This window comes from Phragmites australis, chromosome 23 (assembly GCF_958298935.1).
Source record: "Phragmites australis chromosome 23, lpPhrAust1.1, whole genome shotgun sequence".
Lineage (NCBI taxonomy): Eukaryota > Viridiplantae > Streptophyta > Magnoliopsida > Poales > Poaceae > Phragmites > Phragmites australis.
This window is the reverse complement of record NC_084943.1, coordinates 18,113,966-18,132,710: the sequence shown is the minus strand read 5'-3', so window position 1 is coordinate 18,132,710 and position 18,745 is coordinate 18,113,966. Positions and strand designations below refer to the sequence as shown.

The window sequence follows — 18,745 nt, the reverse complement described above, 5'->3', positions numbered from 1 at the left end:
AAACCATTACGAACACATGAAAAGAAACACGGGGATGCAATGTCACGTACATCGGGGAGCAACTCGAAAAAAAAAAGCAGGCTGCAGTTTATTTGGTTGAGCCAAAGGTAAAGAGGACTTTGGGTAACGTTGCCTCCAATGACGAAAGTGCCGGCCATTTTCTTGTGCTTAGCTGTCCACGCTGTTCTTCATCACAGCCGTACATCAGCTGACGCCCTTTCTCCTGCCCTTGCTCTAATCGCACCAATGCAACACAGAACATAAACAAAGTATGTCGCAACGGAATCCATACATGAAAAGAAACCAGTGCAAAAAGTTGCCATCATGGACAAATGTGTAGAGAATGATCTCCAAGATCCATTGAGCATAACTCGATATAATAACTTGCCAGTAAAACTGTACCCTGGCATCGCAATTAGCTGCCGAAAGTACAAAACAAATGTATCAATAACAAGAAAGGGTTGCAATCATGTCGACGACAAAATTGTGTACAGCAGAACCTGTGCCACTGTAAATTTGGAATAGTTTTCCTTGGCTTGTACCAACGAATGAATTTCGCATTTACTGTGCTGCTCACCACAGGCCAATCATCTTCCACCAGAAGCCTCCCGCGCCAAGCCAGATGATGATGTTCACGACAGAAATAACGAACCCGTAGCCCCACCACTGAGCCAAGGGAACATACCCCGCGCCGTAGAAGATTGGAGCAGACCCTATGCCATAGTGGGTGAGGCCACCCATGATGTTCGACAGGAAGGAGAGAACCATGGCAGCAAAGAGCGGAGGGGTGCCCAAGGCACTCGCCACTGACAGGAACGCAGTAAACATCGCTCCAATGTGTGCGGCACCACTGGCAAAGAAATAATGGGAGTAGAAGTACAGGAGCACCAAGACGCCGAACGAGAGTTGCCATGACAAACCAAGGCCTCCAACGAACTAAGAGACAAACACAATGAGGTCAATATAGGTGAAATCAGCAAAAGATCCTAAAAAAACGCCTTCCAATCTATCATGTTGAAGTCACTTAACACAGGGATGTTGGGTCCAAAATAATATTAAACTGCATAACTGCATCATGTCACAATTATCCATCTAATGTCTTTCAGTTTTATATTTCTTACAATAGCACATAAGCAACCATAAGCATACGATTCACAACCAGTATTAAGGTCAGCAAATAACCAAGAGAACTTCCCCTGCGTCAGATCTAATAATGTCAAACACAAGTTACACAAGTTTCTTATAGTTATAGCATTACTACCCAGCCCCCTTTTACTAGTGCTCTTTTTCAGTGTGGACAGATAAACAGCACAATAAATTGCTACTCATTTCTGGGAAGGATCAAAACATGCATGTTGTTCAAGAATTTCATCTGCCGAAAAGAAATTTTAAACTTTGTGGAATCAAGGTTAAAAGAATGAACAATAAAACAACAGCACGTAGTAAGTTTCTAGGTTCCAGAATGCTGGAGCTGGACCATGCCTTATTGTGGTAAAGTGCATCCATCTGCCCAATGTATATTGATTTTAAATAATTAGTGGGTAATTCAATTTGTAAAGCTTGCTACTGATAACAACCTTACCAGCATAAAGACAGATCACTCTATCACTTGACCTTCTGATATGTCAAGAGCCAAGGCTCATGATAAATAGAGGGCTGCAGGAGGAAAAGGGAGCGTACCTTCACAACAGTCTCACTGAACCAAGAGATCAACCCATATTTGTTCAGGTAGCCAGCCATTGCAATAAGTGCAGCAAACCATGTAAGGGTATCCCATGCCACAGACTCCGCCAAACACTCTTTCCATGTGACAACTCCTGAGATTAGCAGGACAGAGAGGCCAAGAATTGCTGCAGAAACTGCATCCACATTCAGCATTCCTCCAAAGACCCAAAGACCAACCTGGTGGCATGCAGAGCACAATGTTCAGTCTTCAGTGAAGAAAAGAAGTCCAGTTTCTATTCAAGTTACATGCAGACAGGGTGATGAAAGAAATGTACAGAGCAGTGAAATTAGGTTTGCCTCCGCTTTTTTGCAAAATTAGGTTCTCAGTCTCAGCAGCAATACAGTGACTGAATTACAGACCACCACAGAATGCTTTCTAGAAATGTAACCAAAGCTCAGAGGAAGCCCACAAAATAGCACCATTAAGGATTTATTCACTGACACAGATTGTCACAATTACTGAATGTTTCTGAGTTCCAAGTGAAATCATAGGTCGCAGCTAAATGTCTCAAACTCTCATCAATCACTAAATAGCACTTGAATACAGTGAGCAAAGATTGCACACAAGGAGTTTTCAATTACCAAAAGCTCTACTTAAGTTCATAAGCACCAACAGATAACAAGAATCCTAACACTCTATAGACATCAAATGTGGCATTTAATCATAAACAAAACAACACAAGAAACTATGCAAGGTGGTTGATGATTATACCCGTCAGGCGCAAAAAAGAATAACAATACGAGCAAATGCAAAGCATGTTCAAACAAAGCTATTGCAGAGAAAAGAAAGAAGTTGTTGAATGTTTCGTTATACCGTAAGCAGAAGCGTGCCGGCCATGATCTTCTCCTCCATGCTCATGGGACCCATCTTCGCGAGCCGCTCCTTCGCCAGGCGTGGTGCATCGGGGCTGGTCTTCACCTCCGGCGGGTAGATCACGTATAGTATGAGCGGCACAAGCACCAGCGACAGCAGTCCCGGCACAATGGCGGCCTTCGCCCACAGCGTCCACCCGATCCCTTGCCCGATTGTGGCCGCCGTGAGGTTGGCGGCGAGCGGGTTCGCCGCCATCCCGGTGAGGAACATGGCCGACGAGATCACGGAGGTTTGGAAGCATGTGAGCATGAGCCACGAGCCGAGCCTCCGCTCGGTGCCGTCCCCGGTGCGCGACCCGCAGGCCTCGCAGAGCGACTTGACGAGCGGGAGGAAGATGCCGCCAGCGCGGGCGGAGACGGAGGGGATGGCGGGGGCCAGGAGCGCCTCGGAGAAGACGAGCGCGTAGCCGAGGCCAAGGGAGGATCCGCCGAAGGCGGAGACGAAGGCGTAGGCGACGCGGCTGCCGAGCCCGGTCTTGATGAAGCCGCGGGCGAAGAAGAAGGCGAGCGCGATGAGCCAGGGGATGGGGTCCCCGAAGGCAGAGAAGGCGGCGGCGAAGGTGAGCGTGCGGGTGAGCACGGCGGCGCCGAGGCCGAGGAGCGCGACGGCGCCGAGCGGGAGCGGCTGCGTGATGATGCCGACGATGGTGGAGAGGAAGATGGCCAGCAGCTGCCACGCGTTGCGGGGCACGCCGGAGGGCGCGGGGACGAGCCAGATGAGGACGCCCGTCGCGATGGTGGCCAGCAGCGGCTTGATGACCGCGCCCTGCAGCGCCGGCTTTGGCGGCGGCGCGGCTGGCGCGGGTGCCGCCGCGGAGGTGGAGGCGGAGACGGGAGGTAGGACGCGGCGGGAGGTGGCGGTGGGGTCTAAGCTCAGGGGCTTGGAGGGGAGGGAGTGGGAGAGGGAGATGGGTTTGGAGGAGGAGCGACCGCGGAGGGAGAAAGAGAGGGAGGGGAGGCGGGGGCCGGGGCGGGGGCGGAGGCCGAGGTGGTGGCAGGTGAGTGGCGATGCCACGGTGGAGGACGCCATGGCGGCGGCGGCGGAGAGGGAGCAGGAGGTGGTGGTGGAAATGGAGATGGGAAAAGGGTGGGGTTCAAGTGGATGGACGGCCGGGATGCCGTTGAGCGTATCGTATCGGAGGGGAGCCTGGGTGTTTGGGCGTGGACTCGGCGTTGGTGCACCGGTGGGGCCATAGTGTCAGAGAGACGGCGTCAGTAGAACGTGTGAAGGAAGACGCTTGCCACGTACTCCCTTCGTCAGTCACGCAGACATCACGTTCGGGAAAGGCTTTAAATCATAATTAGCAAAGCTTTGACTACCAATATCTTTGCAAATATATATAGATTGAAAAGATGAAAATTATATGAGTAGATTTGTCTTTAAATTTGCTTTTATAATATTATAATTTATTGAATTTTAGAAATATATTTTGATGTAAAATAGTTATCAAAGTTACATTTAAAGATTTTGTGACGAGATGGAGTAGCAGATACTCATTGAGACCATGTTATTGGTAACAAAAAAGTTCTTTTATTGTGGCTTATGACCGTAAAACTGCATTGGTTTTATGAACACACAGTGTTTTTTTGTGGCCACCAGTATTTTTTATGATATGAGATAACATATTTTTTCCGATCACAGAATGGATTTTACCATCACAATCAACAAGAAGAAACAATTTTGTCCTCTAAGACATCAAATTAATCCATAGCTATAGGTTTCCGATGTAGACAAGCAATATGGAAAATAAGAATCCAACTTCACATTCATAAAAGAAAAAACTAAAATTGGCTGGACCAGTTTGGCCTTTTCCGATTTTACCGAGTATGCCTATAAGTAAATAGAGTTAAAAAAAAGTTCAAATTGGAATACAACATCTTTTTCACACAATTGTCTATAACTATCTCCACATAAAAAGCAAGACTTCCCCAAGTTATTATACTCGCAATTGAATCAAACTCACAGATGGATTTCTCACTCTGGCAGTATCCTTTCAAAAATGCCATATTGGTTATTTACTAGAACTTTTAAGACCAATCGTCGACACATCACAAAATCTAGCAAATCATCTAGAGAACATTCGATTTACAAGTCATCATCTTTGATAAAAAAAAAAACAATTTATATCTACGCAACAACACTCAGAAACTTACGACATTAGTACTCAGAATCACGAAAATAACCGGTGGATGGTAAAGAGAATATAAAATAGTGGTTAGCACTTTGCGATACACAGAATAAACCTTAGGTTCCAACGAGTTTCAACGTGAAGATTAACCAAAATGTCCAACGAGTTAATCAACCAAAGTGTCCAACCTTAGGTTCCAACTTTGAACGAGATTGGACATCTAGATAAAGAACGTACCAGCTCACCAGCCTAGAGACCGAGTCCACCCGATAACCGAAAGATCATGATTGTGGCCAAATCTCGCCGACGGGTAAGAGGATTGGCGGCTCCCTGGCCGTCCGTTCTTTGCCTGGTCCTGGCGTTTTCAAAACAAAGTCCCCAGCAAAAAAAGCCCGCAGATGACAGAGACCGCATAGATTCGACCACCATTCGCCACAGAAAAACAATACCAAGACAACATGCACTCAGCTAACCTGGAAGTCTAGAAGCGAAGAGTCACCTGATCTCAGGACCTGTTTATTTGAACTTCTGTTTCTGACTTCTCTAAACATATGTGCTTTTAACTTCTGTTTCCGACTTCTCTAAACAGATGTGCTTTTAGCTTTTCTAAAAATCTACTTTTGGATTTTAACTGTTAAATTTTACAATAATTATTTAACTTTTCAGCATACTATTTCTTAAAAAAACTACTCCCAGCTAGCTTCTTCTCAACTCTTAGTTTATTTCTTCAAAAGCAGACTTCTAGCTTGTTCAGAAACCACTTTTCTACAAACCCATTTATTTTAGCTTCTAACCTCTTAAAAGCAGCCGAAACAAGCAAACCCTCAGTCCTATTGCAGTATCATCAGAACAACTAAGTGCTGTCAACAGAGGCTCTGATCAGGATCTGCTTGTGCAAGACGCCACACGAGATTGCACAATGTGTGAGAGAACCAGTGTCATGCTAGTTTTAACTTTCGACATGCAATTCTTCACACAAACACAGCAGCTAAACTTTTGACGGAAGATTGTGCTGGAAGTGATGTATTACAATGGAAACATGGTCAAAGTATGTCACACATAAAAAGATGAAAGTGCAAATGTTTCCAATCAGATGAGAAGCCCGTTGTGGAATTCCAGCCTGAATAATTACTCTGTAGTTCTTGGTGGGGTACCCCATGCATGTTTACTGCACAAAACTGACCCGCGGTGGATCTCGGGTTCGAGCATTCCTTGGTTTACTGTGGATGGCACTCTACATCAGAGCCTCGATGTCAATCTCAACGAAGGTGCAGGGATCCGGAATGCCGAATTTCCTTAGCACCTGCATGCAACACAAGAGTGTGACTAAACACGCACAAGAATGTACATAGTATGTTATCTGATTTAACAAGTCATTTTATGATGCTTTGATTTACATGTTGTGTTATTATTTCCTTTTCTTTGAAATATCAATCGTATTCCACAGTTCTTATTTCTACCAATACTATTTATTAGCATATAAAGTCTAGACGGTAGCAATTGTATCAATCCACGCTTACTAGAATCTGTACCACAGCTAAAATAAAAAGAATTGGAAGGTACAGAACTGGATAGCTGCTTACATTTTCAGAAACAAATTTGAAATTCTAGTCCTCAGAAATTCAAGATGCTCATGTTGCAACACAAAAAATGCAGGGAAGTAAACAGTCTAATACAGTTATCACAGAGTATTGTTCTAGAATAAGACAAAAGTAGTACCTCAGCATGTACAATTCCTAAGTAGCCAACCTGCTTGCCATCACTCGTAATGATTTTGCACTGCCTCTTTGGAAAGAATTCAGGTTCCTATTGACAAGAAACCAGTACAAATGTTAACAATAGCAAAATATAGATGGTTTCCGTAAACACTTTATATGCTTACATTTGTAGGAACATAGTAATTATTGCCAAAATTGACATGCTGAGCCCTCACGACTTTGACAATACTATCCACCAATCCCATAATTTCCTGAGCAATTCATAATATTTAGACTAGGCTTACAAAGAATCTGTAAATATCGTACTCACACAGAAATCTTGTCATGTGTATACCTCAAAACCAGAAACCCTGTTGCAGTATAAAGCTGCAAGTCGGCGATTATTAGAGGCACCAACATCGCGTGATGAGTCCAATGTCACTACATCACCAATTTCAAAAATCTACATACAAAACCATTCAAAAATAAAAACCATGGCAACCATCTGATAATATCATGAGATTAGGTACTGACAAAAGAATATTCTACATGGGGTGAAACTAATCCACGTGTACCAATAATTAGCCTATTATATAAAAGAGGTATCAAGCGCAATCACACTTTTGGTAATCGTGCAATCAATTCTGGTTTAGGCACTAAATCAACATGAAAGTTCCAGAAAAAAGATCTAGATACACTTCTCAGTTTACTCAATCTATGTTTCAAATTCAATGTGTGAAAATGTAACAAAAAGGAGAGTTCTAACAAAGGACGAGTTGTAAGGGAAAGGAAAAGGAAAGAAAAAGACAGATGTTACTATTCACAGCAAATCTCCTTTTTTGTTTTTCTAATACATTTTGGGTTCAAAGTTGAGATTTTAGAGTGTGATACAACACTCCATAGACAACATCATTATTTTTTTCAGATTTTTTCATGTTGATTTGGTGCCCAAATAAAAAAAGTAATATTGACACCAAGCAGATGAATATTGCTGCTAGTTTTCACAACATACCTTTATGGGTCTTGGATGGTCTATATTATGTTTCAGAGTTTTCAATAAACATGACATCAGACTAGTACGAACAACCTGCAGGATCACAAGCAAACCAATGGTTATTATATAGAGGACGCTCAAGGAAATTATGTTTTTCAATCTCATCAAGCAGAACATAGTATACAATTATACATATAAAACAAATGAATAAATGACATTGCAGAACTATGTAAATTTCTTTTACAACAGACAAAAAAAAGAGATACGTATGAATTGCCACAGATCATGCTGCGTGAAAATAAAAAGATATGGATGAAAGTTAGGTAATCAGGAACATCCAAAAGCTTGATACCAGGAAAAGGAGAAGAACATACAACTCATTACATCTAAAAATTGCATAATTAAAGAAAAAGTAGAATCATAATATGCCAGCAAGATTCAGCAGTATATAACTGCAGAAGTGAATCCTAGCAATTTATTCATAATTGAACTTGTATGCATAGGTAAACTATCAACTTTAGGGGGGAAACTAGCGATAATATTTAGTGACGATAACCAAGTGTCAATGAATTAAACATTTATGTTCTTCTTGGAACATATGCAATTGAGAGCGTATAAGAGCTTTGATTGCAGGTTGGATTCAGCAGGAATAAAAACTAAAGTAAGTCAAGTAACCAGCTGGAGAAAAAAATTCCAATCACAAAGGATAGACTTGAGAGCAATCTACCTCAAATTCAGAAGTGCGGGGGTTTGCAATAATGACTGCTTTACTTCTGTCATCTGTCCTGTTCAACATGTCAAAATTTTCTTCATGTGAACACAAGATGAAGGTAAGCACCTCCATATAACCAGCTCTTGCAACCTGGCCACAGATGGTTTTTCAGTAAAAAATAAATTTATGAACATATGTGGAGCACAAGGGGAACATCGCAAAGAGATATTGAAAATCTCAAGTACCTCAGCACGAATTTTATCGGAGAACCGGTTTAATGGTTGCCTTCCTCCTATTGTCATACACTTTGGCTTTGATTTTGGCACATTGTTATACCCATAAGCTATAGCGATATCCTTTTGTAGATCAAAAATAGAAAGAGCCAAGAAATATTCAACAATGATGAATGAAGAACTACGAAAAAGTTTGATACAATAGCTAGTGATTGCAGATTTTACCTCTGCCAGATCACGAGCATGTAGAATATCGCTTCTTGTAGGAGGGACGGACACTGAAATACAAGGCTCCCCCTTTGATGGGCAAATTTCTGCTTGAAGTTGCATTTTGTTCAAAAGGGAGACAACCTACAGTTTCAAATACACAGTTGAACAAATTGATACATTTTGTTTGCTCAAGCACACAAACTTCAATGTAGACCATCCATGAAGAAATATGACATCATAATGTAAATATAAAAGGCAAATGTTTAACATAGTTCTAGGTACAGAAAAAACATTGCAATTTGCATTAGAAAAACAGTTAAGAAAAAGAGAGATACTAAAGTCAATTGATTATTCGATTATTAATTCAGATATGAGAAGGGCCTTGCTAATTCTTGCAGGAACTAATAAATACCTGCTTCTTGTCCAGGGAAATGCCGATAGGCGCAACAAGATCAGATAGTGACACCTCCATTTTGTAACATGAAAGATCAGGGTAAACAGTTTTGCTTCCATCATGATATACCACTTCAACCGGTTCCACTTCAAACTTATTCTCACAGTACTCAGTAAACATTGTAACCTAAAAAGTTAAGCAACTGCATCAATACAATAAATTTAATCTTCATTCAAATGTAGGACATATTGTCCATCTGAAACATAACATTGCATTACACCTACCATTGTATTCAGAACAATATTTGCTTTTGTAAGGTCAGTAGCAGTGCATTCAATAAAGACATTCCTTGTCTTCAGGGTGATAGCAGAATGTGCACCATTGATGATAGGAGGTAAAGATAATACGGTCCTGCAAAGTATCAAAGAGGAAGCTTTCACTGTATCATCAGTACAAACAATATCTATATGGTTAACATTAAATAACAAATTGCACTGGTGACCAAAACATGGGTCATTCCCTTAATAAAAAGAAATTGTTTAAGAGAGTGGTTTTCCTGGACGATGAGCCATGTTTTAGAACTTTAAATAGGTAGATAAATTTCCATGAAGTGCTATATTGGTCAAAGTCCCAACAAGTTGTTTCAAGTAAATTATTATTGTCTTCTTAACAAGACCATGGAAATTATCAAACAAAATATAGTAATGTAATAATAAGATCCAATGATTAAGTATTGGCCTATAGGTCCTCCGTAGTAATTACTATCGTCTTGTTTAACAAGATCTTAGGCCTCATCAGAAAAACAATTCGAGAATGTAATAATAAGATCATGACATTGTTTTACCTATTGCTATCATAGATAACTGGGTACACTGGAGAATTCTCAATTATGAACAAAAATTTCTTCAGCTTCATGTCTGACTGTCACAAACAATGCATGACATATCAGTAACAAATATATGAAGATACAGAGCACCAAACAGGATATCGGAATTCAGAACCTATAATGTAACCATGTATTTGTCACTCTGACACATGGTATTAGTTATTGTGATGCATCTACTTACTTTATAAAATTCCATCAGTTTATCAGCTCTGAAGCTTTCCTCCTGAACCATACAACAAAGAGAACAATTGAGTCCAAATATGCTGCCTTCTCAGCAACTCAAGCAAAAACTGCAATCGTGATCTAATAATGTGCAACATGGACATAGAATACCGCCTGCTTGAATTCTTTTACCTGCTTTAATGGGACAAAATTGATTTCTTGTGGTGGTTGAGCCTGGGGGAAGGAAAATCAAATGTCAGATATAAAGGGTGAGAGAAATAACCCGGAATATATATACTGTCACATGGTGACAATTTGGAAATGGTTATATCATTGGTCAACAACGAAAAGGTTATCTTGAAGAGACTTGTACATAGCCAAGCTTCTCACGGTGCTAACGGTCCGTCAAGCACGGTCTCGCTGAGCCGGCCCGGGTTCGAGGTGCGGCATCCTCTTAATGAAATCCCAGGGGGACATCCTCCCCCTCAGTGCTCATTTTTTTTAAAGAGACTTGTGCAGTATAAGATATACCATAGTCAAGCAATTCAATGAAACATCTAGCTTTCCTGCCAAAATCTAGAAACAACAAAGACAAATTTCTTCAGCTTATGGTCATGAAGGCTACATGGCCAAAACAATCTGTAGCTTCTTGGGGTTATCTTATAAGCTGAAGCCGTTTAAGAGCTACCCCAGTGGAGAAGAACAAAATAAACTAAACAGGCCCTAGCTCTCCTTGCATTTATCTTTCCATGTAATTATATAAAAACAACTTATATTAATTTCTCCTTGGCAAAAACTCAAGTGCATATCAACCAGAAACATGCGCACCCTCAAAGAGAAAATATAAATGCAGAAACAGAGCATGGAACACACACAGAAAGAAAGAGTGTGCATGTGCATGACAGATATAGAGCAATGTCATAATTTTACCTCGTATGAGAATGGTCCTTGCAGAGTGTCCAAATCATGGGTACCAATAGCAACCAGAGTTCTCTTCCTGTTTTCCATCATGGTATAGTCTGAGTTAACTTATGTATTGAGTGTGATGTTGATCAGATCACAAAAGACCACAAGTAATAAGGCAAGCTATACCGGCAAATATTTTGGTGGAGTTTGTCTTGAAGATCAATGAAGCTGTTGTATCTTGCTTCATCAAAAGTTACCCCTCTCAGGACAGCACAAACTATGTATGGTCTAATTTGTGAAGTCTGTAAATGAAATCAAGTATCAGTAAATTAAGGCGTTCCATCCATGGATTAAACAAAATAAGCATATATATCATCTTATTACCATTCTGGACGATATGATTAACATTTCCAAATATGATACTAATCCATTAATACATGTGCCATATGCTTCTACACTCGAGGATCAGTTACAATAGGCAGATCTACGCATTTTTACATCAGGTTTAAGCTGTGATAACAGTCAGAACTACAGCAATACATATACCAAAAAGCATGCACCAAAACTAAGAAAAGATATTGCATGGAAATTGAAGTATGATGTTATTTCTCTTCTTCTTAAAAGAGTGCCAACTCACTCTCATTTTTCCATTATTTCAAAACATTCCATCATTCCAGTTATCCGGAACATTAAGTGGTTCAAGAGAATCTCCAATTAAGACAAACACCAAACACGACTACTCTGTTGATCACTTTGCTCTACAACCGACACATGTGTTGCTGGAGATAGAAAACTGAAAAATTCTACAGTAATGAAAATAATCCCATTCTTTTCAAGAATAATATTTGAAATAGGTTGTGATGTCCAAAGAAATGGCTATATTAACCAAGCCAAAAATCAGTACAACATCCATGTACAGGAAATAGCAAGATATAGGGGTTAAAAAAATGCAAAGATAGGCCTGGACAGCCAAGCCATTACCTCTGGTTTAACACGCATCTGAAGTGAAGCACGAGGGCTGGAAGAAACTTTGAATACAGGACTCGCTTCAGTCCCAATGAAAACACGAAGAGCTCTTGCTAATCCTTCAAGACATAGCAAATCATACCTTCATGCATTGGCAATGGACATTAAACACATGAAGCCAATAAGGCATGATATCTCAAGGTGTGCTTCACAACCAAGAACTCGTCAACCAACTGAAGCTAATGGCTCACGAATCGAAGTATCGGTACAAGAATGAGATAACAGATAAACAAGCTAAACAAGGCACTTCCGGTCCATATCTAGGACCAATAGCTATAAAATAGATGAAATTTTCATCCATGCACCATAGTGGACTGTCAAGCTGAATGCAATGTTCTTAGTTAAAGTTCAACTATTTAAAGTTTGAAGTCACATCCGTTTTATACTATGTGCAGATCCTAAGATAGAGTAAAGTTTCTAGTACCAAATGTCTCAGCCGAATAACAGCAAAAGCATATAGCAAAATCAAAACTCGTTCATGATTTAGCTCACAACATCAATGATAATGCTTACCAGTTACTAAACTCTACCTGAACCAAACATGATACCATAAAATATAGAAATACTGCATCCGCAGAGCCCAATTCATGCCAACTGAATCAAATACAAGTGGAGAAAGCCTATCCATGTAGATTCTAAACAAGATGCTGAACAGAAAGGAACCTATAACCATAAATCAGTAAGTAGCACAAGTACGAATTAGAGCAAATCACGAGGTTAATCTCTACAAAAATATCCTACAATTGGGCACCGATCACAGACCACACCAACTGAGAATTACGAATAACCTAGCCGCCAGTAGCATCAATCGGGCTAACAAAACCAAAAACCCCTCACCTGTTGGCGGCGACCTCGATCTTATAAATGACCTCGTCGTCGTCGTCCACCTTGCCGTCGTCCTCGAGGTGCTTCTCCTTCCGGATGATGGCCTTCTCTGTCGTCTGCGCACACAAAAAGAAAAACCCGGCCAAATCAGACCCACCACTGCAGTCAACAGCCGGAACCAACCAGAGCTCGACGATCGGGGGGAAGAAGAGAGGCTCACCACGTCGTCGAGCTCGATGCCGAAATCGAAGCAGAGCGCCTCGAACTCCTCCTGCGCTGCAGCGCCAGCAAGCGACGAGATTGGTCAGAAATCCTCGCGTGGAGGGTGGGGGGGTTCCGGGAGGAGCCGCGTCGGGTAGCTTACTGTAGGTCCGGCCAAGGGCGGCGAAGAGACGGTCGCGGCCGACGCTGACCGTCGGCATTGCGGCGGCGTCGGAGACGGCCGGGGATGTCCTTGCCCGCAGCGAGCGGCGGCGGCGGCGGCGGCGAGCGAAAACCCAGGTGGGGGTGTATTGGTGCTGACTTTGGGGGATTTGGGTTTGGGCCCGTGTTTTTTTTTTTTTTTTTGGCAAAATTGCTTTCATACCACTATGGTGGACTAAGTTGCAAGCATACCACTTCGTGAAACAGCATCTGCCCATTCCCGTTTTAGACTCCTGTTCCACTCCTTTTCCCCAACCGTGGAAAGCCAAAACCCTAGCTCGAATTCTTCTCAGACTTGTCCACCGCCTCCACTGCTCTCCCCATCCGTCGTCACCTCCATCCTGATCCTCTGCTGGTCTTCCTGTGTACCCACCCAAAGCACCTCTGCAGCCGTCACTTCCGAGTTCCACCTCGAACCACACTGCGAATTGGATGGGAGATGGCTCCGGCTCCGTCTCATAGGTACGCATTACTGCTCTTCTCTGTTGCTTATGGTTGACCATAGTCGAGATACGAGATGTGAGATGCGAGGCCTATCTAACGTATGCCCTTGTTGTTTTAGAAATGAGACAGCATTACGAGTCACGTTGAATATTCAATCATATTTCTCTAATTGTAACGGGAGGAAATAGTATTTCAGGGGGCACATTGGGATCAAGTAGTTCTATCCAGATTACTAACTTATTACTAACTTAGTGTAGCCTAAAGTTAGAGGTGAAGGAGAAATTTAGATAGGGTACCGATCAGATGGCAATCTTTTGGGGCACGATTTGTGGTCAGATGGTGAGGATGTATGATGAGATGTAGTTGGTAGAGATGAAATGGGCATGTAAGGAGTTAACAATTATAGTCACAATTGTTGTCTCTGATGATACTAGTACAGGACCTTTGACGCAGCAAAGTACAATATCCCACCAAAATGATGAATCTAATGCACATGGTTCATCAATTGCTTCATTAACTGCAGTATGTTTAACATAAAGCTTGAGCCTGTTGTTAGGTATAGGGCCCAGCACCACAACCAGAGTTACCAATTATTGTACTACCTGGAGGTACAGTGGATGAGAGTGATGAACATGGTTATGCTGGTATCCCTGACATTCCATACTTTTGTCATGACAAAAAGAACCCAACCATATATAAGGATGCCACATTTAGTGACAAGGATGCCTTTACTCTAGCACTGAAGCAACATCATATCAAGGAGGAGAATGAATTTTTCATAGAACATAGTGATAGTGATAGGTTTAGAGCAAGATGCACTAACAATGAATATGAATGGAGAATTCATGCTTCTAGGCTGAAACCTGCAAAGACTTTCATGGTATATGTTGTGTTAGAAGTCTAACATTAGTGTTATGTGTCAAGCCTTTCACTACTGCTATATTTTGACACCTTGTTGTATGTGCAGGTGAAAAAGCTACCTCATGCTCACACTTGTGGAACTGCAAACATGAATAACTAGAAGGAGGAAAATGGCTACTCAATCCTAGTTGCAGAGAGGGCACTAGACATCATGAGGATAGAACCAACTTTAGGGGCTAAAAAATTACAGAATAAATTGGAAGAGAAGTACAACATCAAAATAGCTTATCACATGGTGTGGAAAGGAAGGAACAAGGCACTTGCAGAGTTGCAGAGAACATATGAGGAGAGTTTTCAGCATTGTGGAATTTCAAGGTAGAAATAGAGAGGAAATGGCCAGAAAGTATGGTTGAGATAGATGTGCAGCATGAATAACTAGATGAGGAGGAAAGTGATGTTGAAGCAACAGAAAGGAAGGTGTGCTTCATGAGGCTTTTTTAAGCATTCAAGCCTTGAATAGATGGCTTCTTAACAGGGTGCAAGCTATATTTTGCAGTGGACTTAACTCATCTGACATGGAGATACACAGGTCAGTTGGCCTCCGCTATTGCAATTGATGGGCACACATGGAAGTTTTCAGTAGCATTTAGTATTTTTGACAAGGAAACTGAAGACAATTGGGAGTGGTTCCTCAGGCAACTCCAAAATTGCATTGGTAATCAACCAGGACTTGTCATATATAGTGATGCAAACAATGGACTAGAGAGTGCTATACGCAAGATTTTTGACATGGGAGTGGAGCATAGAGAGTGCTTCAGGCACCTATTGTTATTGTCAAACTTCAAGAAGAAATATAGGGGCACCATTCTAGCTCACATGTGGCCAGCAGGATGGGCCTATAGACAAGACAAGTATCAACAATACATGCATAAGGTGGCTACAGAGAGACCAGGTGCAATTCAATACTTGTAGAAATATCATAATCACCTTTGGTCAAAGATGCATTTTCTCAACTACTAGCAAGGTTGAATATGTGAAAACAATGTTGCTTAATGCTTCAGCAGTTGGATAAGAAACATCAAGGAGTACTCTTTGGTTGAGCTAGTAGACACACTTAGGCAGATGATCATGGTAAATCTAGCTAACAGAAGGAAGATTGCAGACAAGCTAACATAACATGCATCATTCTACCAGGCGTGATTAAGGAGCTCAACAAAAAAAGTAAAGGGTTACATTATACCATACATATTGGATTGATGACTGATGCAGAGGTATCAGGGATGAGCAAGGATAAGAAACCATACAGAGTTGTACTTGACTTGTCAGGACAAACATGCACTTGTGGGCAGTGGCAACTAAATGGAAAGACATGCATACATGCACTTGCACTAGTTTTCTCTGATCCAGAATTAAAACTGGAATATATGGTGGATGGGTACTACTTAGTTGAGTCTTTCAAAGCCGCTTACTCAGCTGTGTTAATGTCACGTCCCAATTCATTAATCATGTCATTAAGCATAATCATGCATCATAAGCAATTTATGCATCATGTTTAATTGTTAAGTATTGTTTGTTAATTAAAATGGTTGTTTGATAATGACTTTGTATTTTTGAAAATACCTGATGTTAGAATTTTCGCTTAGTTAAGTCTTGCTTAAAAGTTATAATCGCTGCTCATGTTTCTTTTATAAAAGTTCGTAGCTGAAATTAACTTCTCTTTAGTGAGTGGGACCCCCTAGCTGGCCCCACCCTTTTTCTCCCTCTCCCACTCGGCTCCACCAGTAGCCCCATCTCTCTCTCTCTCTCTCTCTCTCTCTCTCTCTCTCTCTCTCTCTCTCTCTCTCTCTCTCTCTCTCTCTCTCACGCACTCACTCTCCCTCACTCCTCTCACTCCCAACTGGCCACAAGAGCAACAGGAGCTGTTGCCTTGTCACGTTACTCTGATACAACTTCTGTAACACCTAGTTTTAGAGAAACAAAATCGGACACAATACATGTATGCCATGATCACATTTCATACATGCGTTACATCATCAGTGTATCATCATAATGTCATTATTATAATAACAATATTAACTTATTACAAAAGGACCCGATGGTCTAAAAGAAAACACAGCGGAACAAGAGAGCTTTAGCGCTAGCGGGTCTTCCATCTTCCACAGGCGTTAACCGGGGGCACATCAGCCTAGAATAGGAGCTTCGGGTCGAAGTCATCTTCGTCAAAGGATGCAGCTTCATTGACAGCTTCTCAACAGCAGAGGAATGCAAGAAAGGGGACTACGAGTGCTAGTACAAAATGTATTCCGCAAGTGTAAGAAAAACATGCTATGGGGCTTAAGTGAAAGGTTAGACAGTAGTTAATTACACTAAGCAACTATGACATATGACTTCAACAACGGGCATCCTATTTGCTAAGTGAGGGGACACAACTATAACAAGGGGGAACATCTCATTGGATTCCATCCGACTACCAAGACTCACTAGGTAATTCCATTACCCGACCAACTATACCAAAACTCTGATCCCAACTAATCATGAAGAAGTCCAAGCCACTTTTGACCATGAGCACGGCTGATCAATCAGGTTTATACTATGCAGAGTTTGCACAGCTTACCCACGAGCGGTGATTCCCGTGTTGCTTCACACTTACGGGGTGTGAAGTCCGGGTCTCACTACAAGGTCTTTACAAAGCTCCGACCGATCCGTAGTGTCACACCCGGTTTTAACGGACAAAACCAAGCACGGCTTATTTATGCCCAAGAAGTTTAACACACATAAGGACGTCATAGGTGAAGTAACAAAAGTAATACTTTAACTTACAATCGTTCACTTCTTTAAAAAAAGACTTCACCTAATCAATTTTAATAACTAAACGACAGCATCTAAACGACGGTAGCGAGACAAAAGTATCGACGACCAAGCATTCCACAGGCACTGACCGGAAGACACGCTCATAAAACGCTAGGTTGCCGTCTTGAAAATCTTCAAAGTCTTCCACTGAGCAGCATATGTATGGTGAGAGATAGCAAGGGTAAGCACATAGAGTACTCAGCAAATGTGGAAAAATAATGATATGTAGGCTTACAACAAGAATAGGCTAACATATGGTATATTTGCATAAATACGAGTAATAAAAAATATTTGAACTTAAAAACATTAAGCAGTTGTTAAGTGAATGTAACCCAAAAATCTAACACCCAGCATACAAGACTCCCCACCATGCACACCATAACCATCTAGTACTCCATGTACTATAACTAAAATCATAACCAAACTCATAACCACAATCTACTAATCATGTGAGGATCCAAGTCTCCCATAACCGTGGGCACGGCTGTTATAATAGTTTAATACTATGCAGAGGTTGTCCAGCTTTCCCCACGAGTCAGTGAATTCCATGTTGCCGTGTTTACAAGACACTTAACACACGCCAGTGGTGTACCGCCAAGAAATCACTAAATGACATTTTTCACTAACCAGAGACTAATCCAATATGCGTCTACCCACTAGGTTTCACCGGCAGGATTTACGCGACTTCAACTCCTACCCAGAAGCCCCCTTTTGTGCTGACACAACACACACTGGATAGACTCTAACTAGTATGTCATGCATTACCCATATCAGCCTCGTGGTTGGTACATTACTTCTTGGATTGTCACTATACGAACAGGTCCTTACTTAGGTTACTTGAGCAAACACTAAACCAACATCATAACTATGATAACCATCAAAATCACTTTGCTCAAGGTCTAATGTTCCATATTGCTAAACCACTAACAAATTAACGACTATTGTTGCATATGTTCATTAGTCAAGATTATGACACTTCCCAGTATCCCAAAAGTATGGCTAAGCAATCTACCCACCAAAGATACCTAACCATAAACCATCTAGGTTGTAAAGGATGATAAGAGAAAATCTAGAAAAAACCCTAACATAGGTGACTACCCATCATATTGACAGACACTGCATACAATTTTTGTAAAACAAAACAGTTAAAAATATAGGTACAAGATGATCAAGGACACTTGCCTTCTCCTTGCTGCTGCTCAGTGTATTCTTGCTTCTGGTCTTGATGTTCCTCAAATTGATCTGGGGCGTTATCGACTAATCGCACATTTACCGGCAAAGCATACAAACAAAATACACTAAGAACATAACACAAAATAAAAGAACAACAAGACAAAACCTATCTAGAAAGATAGATCTCTGAAAAAACGAATCTAACGGCACAAGAATCGTTTA

The 18,745-nt window shown here is 41.4% G+C and overlaps 2 protein-coding genes across 3 annotated transcripts; both read right to left on the bottom strand.

The window, feature by feature from the left end:
- Positions 1–337: 337 nt before the first annotated feature.
- On the bottom strand, positions 338–3,710 carry LOC133906179 (dicarboxylate transporter 1, chloroplastic-like). The gene is made up of 3 exons (XM_062347985.1): positions 2,540–3,710; positions 1,681–1,902; positions 338–936 (listed from the first exon to the last, which is right to left on the bottom strand). Exons 1-3 carry the CDS (start codon positions 3,626–3,628, stop codon positions 574–576), a joined length of 1,674 nt encoding a protein of 557 aa, XP_062203969.1. The 5' UTR covers positions 3,629–3,710; the 3' UTR covers positions 338–573.
- A 1,941-nt stretch (positions 3,711–5,651) lies between these two features.
- On the bottom strand, positions 5,652–13,346 carry LOC133906191 (phenylalanine--tRNA ligase beta subunit, cytoplasmic-like). 2 transcript variants are annotated; one of them, XM_062348004.1, is made up of 19 exons: positions 13,137–13,346; positions 12,993–13,048; positions 12,785–12,888; positions 11,903–12,029; positions 11,108–11,223; positions 10,946–11,012; positions 10,208–10,249; positions 10,035–10,076; positions 9,812–9,888; positions 9,252–9,378; positions 8,986–9,153; positions 8,589–8,714; positions 8,376–8,486; positions 8,146–8,280; positions 7,437–7,511; positions 6,780–6,887; positions 6,610–6,696; positions 6,447–6,533; positions 5,652–6,030 (listed from the first exon to the last, which is right to left on the bottom strand). In XM_062348004.1, exons 1-19 carry the CDS (start codon positions 13,192–13,194, stop codon positions 5,962–5,964), a joined length of 1,782 nt encoding a protein of 593 aa, XP_062203988.1. In that variant the 5' UTR covers positions 13,195–13,346; the 3' UTR covers positions 5,652–5,961. The 2 variants fall into 2 exon arrangements, with proteins under 2 accessions (XP_062203988.1, XP_062203989.1); XM_062348005.1 differs by having other exon boundaries at positions 11,903–12,006.
- Between the last annotated feature and the right edge of the window lie 5,399 nt (positions 13,347–18,745).